The sequence below is a fragment of the Ailuropoda melanoleuca genome, unplaced genomic scaffold, assembly GCF_002007445.2.
Source record: "Ailuropoda melanoleuca isolate Jingjing unplaced genomic scaffold, ASM200744v2 unplaced-scaffold3313, whole genome shotgun sequence".
Lineage (NCBI taxonomy): Eukaryota > Metazoa > Chordata > Mammalia > Carnivora > Ursidae > Ailuropoda > Ailuropoda melanoleuca.
The window spans coordinates 19,297-22,418 of record NW_023203982.1 but is presented as its reverse complement, the minus strand read 5'-3'; the positions used below and the strand labels follow the sequence as shown (position 1 = coordinate 22,418).

The 3,122-nt window shown below is 38.4% G+C and overlaps 1 protein-coding gene across 2 annotated transcripts in view; it reads right to left on the bottom strand.

Moving 5' to 3' along the window:
* Positions 1–530: 530 nt before the first annotated feature.
* LOC117798711 (rho GTPase-activating protein 20) overlaps positions 531–3,122 on the bottom strand; it is a 19,103-nt gene continuing 16,511 nt past the window's right edge. For both annotated transcript variants that reach the window (XR_004622896.1, XM_034651184.1), the window contains exon 3: positions 531–878. Coding sequence is in view for 1 of the 2 variants with exons in the window: in XM_034651184.1 (XP_034507075.1) it covers positions 725–878 (154 nt within the window). In the remaining variant the exon portion in view is untranslated. The remainder of the gene's footprint in view (positions 879–3,122) is intronic.

Sequence of the window (3,122 nt, the reverse complement as noted above, 5' to 3'; positions counted from 1 at the left end):
ACAGCAGATGTAAGTGTTGCACGACCCCTGTAAACCCAGGAGCCCATCCTCATGTCAGCCTAAGGATGTATCTTGCACAACTAACCTCTACTCGATGGAACCATACTTCTGTTTTAGATAGTCGCCTCTATAGAGACACCAACTAAGATAATCTGTACACAGCAATCCAGGCGACCTAGTATTCAGTGACATGATTGATCAATTTGTATAATTACGTACTATTTTTAAAGGAATGAGCTTGGGAGTATAAAAGCACTTTTTCAAATTTAATGGAACTCTTTAATAGTCCTTGCTCAAGAAAAATACACCAGTGATTTTAAAACACAGATACCTCCTGGGAATTAGGGGGCAGGATATTGGAGAGGAAACCTAAACCTCGCTGTCGGGACTCCTTCCACATACCTAGGACACCCAACACCTCAAGTGGCTCCTAGAGGCCGTGTGAAAACCCACCAGTCAAAACCAAAGGAAATTACTTGATAGTTCCCACTCTAGGTTATCTACTTGCTCATATTTGTACATNGTCAAAACCAAAGGAAATTACTCGATAGTTCCCACTCTAGGTTATCTACTTGCTCATATTTGTACATACCTTTTTGAGGAAAGTATAAGGCAAACAAGTGTCATTACAGGAGGTCAGAAAGTGAGTCACCGGCTTGATGTACAATCAGATTAAAATGTTCTCCTTTTTAACCCATGTAAATACAAGACCAATCTGTCGGTCTTACCTGAAGGTGGCCACAAAGTTCACCGTGGGCCAGCCCACGACGAAGGACCTCCCGGCACGGATGTTGGCATCCCCCACTTTGTCCATACAGTTAGCAGTCCACACGGTGTTCAGTGGTATTTTATTTTTTTTCTTAAAATTTTTTTTGTACCTAGAAAGATACCCAAACAAGACTTCTGTTAGTTTGTTTCATAAATGTTATGGGAACAGCTGTGCTCATAAGAGACCAGTTCTCACTGCTCCAGGGCAAAGCATGCCTCCCTCGTATCTATTACCCTCTGTGCACAGCACAGCAAATGGTGACCGGGCCTTTACAAAGTGTGTGCTGAGCAAAGTCTGGCCTAGGAAGGCCTGAAAACACTTCCTCGAATGGCAGCAAGTAACCATTTTTCTGGATGTTGAGTGCTGAGTATAGACTATATATTTTAGAGCTTTTTAAGAAAACCACTAATTCATGTATTATTGTTAGATTTGTTACTTATTACATAAATTTTTATGATTATAGTTAATTATTTGTTTATGACTTGCTTACTTCAAAAAGTATTTGAGTGGCAGAATAAAGGTACTTGATACACAATTTATAAAAATAGTTATACAATTTTTTTCTTAAGAGAGACAACCCAGGGGTGCCTGGGTGGCTCAGTCAGTTAAGTGTCCAACTCTTGGTTTCGGCTCAGGTGGTGATCTCAGGGTCATGGAATCCAGCAATGTGGAAGGCTTTCCACTCAGTGGGGAGTCTGCTTCCCCTCTCCCTCAGCCCCTCTTCCCGCTCATGCTCACTCTGTCTAAAATAAATAAATAAATCTTTAAAAAAAAAGAGAGAGAGAAAGAGAGACAAACCAAAAACAAAAAATAAATTTGGATCAGAAAGATTTAAAAGTTACTTTCAACCTTATTTAAAAATATATATATTTTCTAGCCTTTAAACCATAGACTATTTTCAATTTCCCTTCTTAAAATTTTATCCATACCATTTTCCCTTAGATTCTGGCTAAAATTGAAAAACAGCCTACAGATTGAGCCCAGTTTAAAATCATCAATCCATCCATCAATCAATCCCAGAACAGCAGTCAGGAGGTCTTATATGTGAATGAAGGATACTTCCCATTTCTCTGGGGAGTCAGAAGGTGATCAACTTTGTCAGTTCTGAAATTGCTTTTTGATAATTTCTACCTAACCTTCTTTAACCTCTAACATGAAAACCACCATATGGATTAATTTGTTAATTCACAACTTTAACTCTCAGGTGGGCTTGAGATTTACACAGTTACAAGCCCTGTGAGGGATGCCTAGGGAACTTGGACGCACCACTCTGGGACTCCTTACTATTCAGAAACACATGTGGAAACACTAAACTAAAGTGAGATCAAAGATACCTCACGTGCACAAATCCCTATGAACCCGCCAATTCATGGAACAATTAAAGCTAAAACTCTCCAATGGGATTTATGAAATAAAAATATTTTGCCAGAAGCCCACTTGAAGGATAATCTAGATTCAAAGCTTAGGACACAATGAATATGTTATCATATAAAATCAGAATATAAGATAAAATCATTATCAGATATCTGATTATCAGATAAAATCATTTTTCTAGATAGTAACTCCACAGGCATTGTCAGGCTAAAAATATATGACCAATGGGATAGAGAGACATATATCTGTTTGTTTTTATAATTTTTTTTTTCTGATGTAGGTATCTGTGTATACACAGACACCTAAGGTACTGTGTGGAAACTTCCAAGTATGTTGACCTGGAAAAAGCCATTTCAATAATTCTCTCCTTAGCTCAAGAAAGCACCAAGAGTATCTACCCCAAACCAAGGAGTTATCCCAAAGCTCAGAGCATGGTTTCTACCCTCCTATAACATTTGGAGCACTTACCATACGCCAAGCACTGTTCTAAAGATTTTATAAATATAAATAGAAAAAATTTAATCCTCAAACAACTACACTAGGTGGTCTCTATTAGCTCCATTTTACAAATAAGGAAACTCACAGAAAGGTTAAATAAATTGCCAAAAGAGACAGGGTTTGAACACAAACAGCCTAACTCACGAGCCCATGTTTGCAACCACTTGGCCTCTGTGGGTGCTGACCTATTGTTCCATGAAGTACCCTTCTCATCTTTCCTACCCTCAATTTCACTCAGTCCCGAGCCATCAGACTTTCTCATGGGATTTATCTGGGGGAGTGAGAGAAAAATCTCAAGACATTATATTAATAAAACTAGTTGCCGCTCGGAAATATTTAAAATGTATTACAGCAAAGCTTTATACATCGGTGGATTCTTCTAGAGTCTTACTGTGTGTTTCTTCACTCTCAATCACTGACCCAACTGGATTATCTCAGTAGAAATTAGGAAGTACTAATCTAATGTAAACTGACTCAAGGA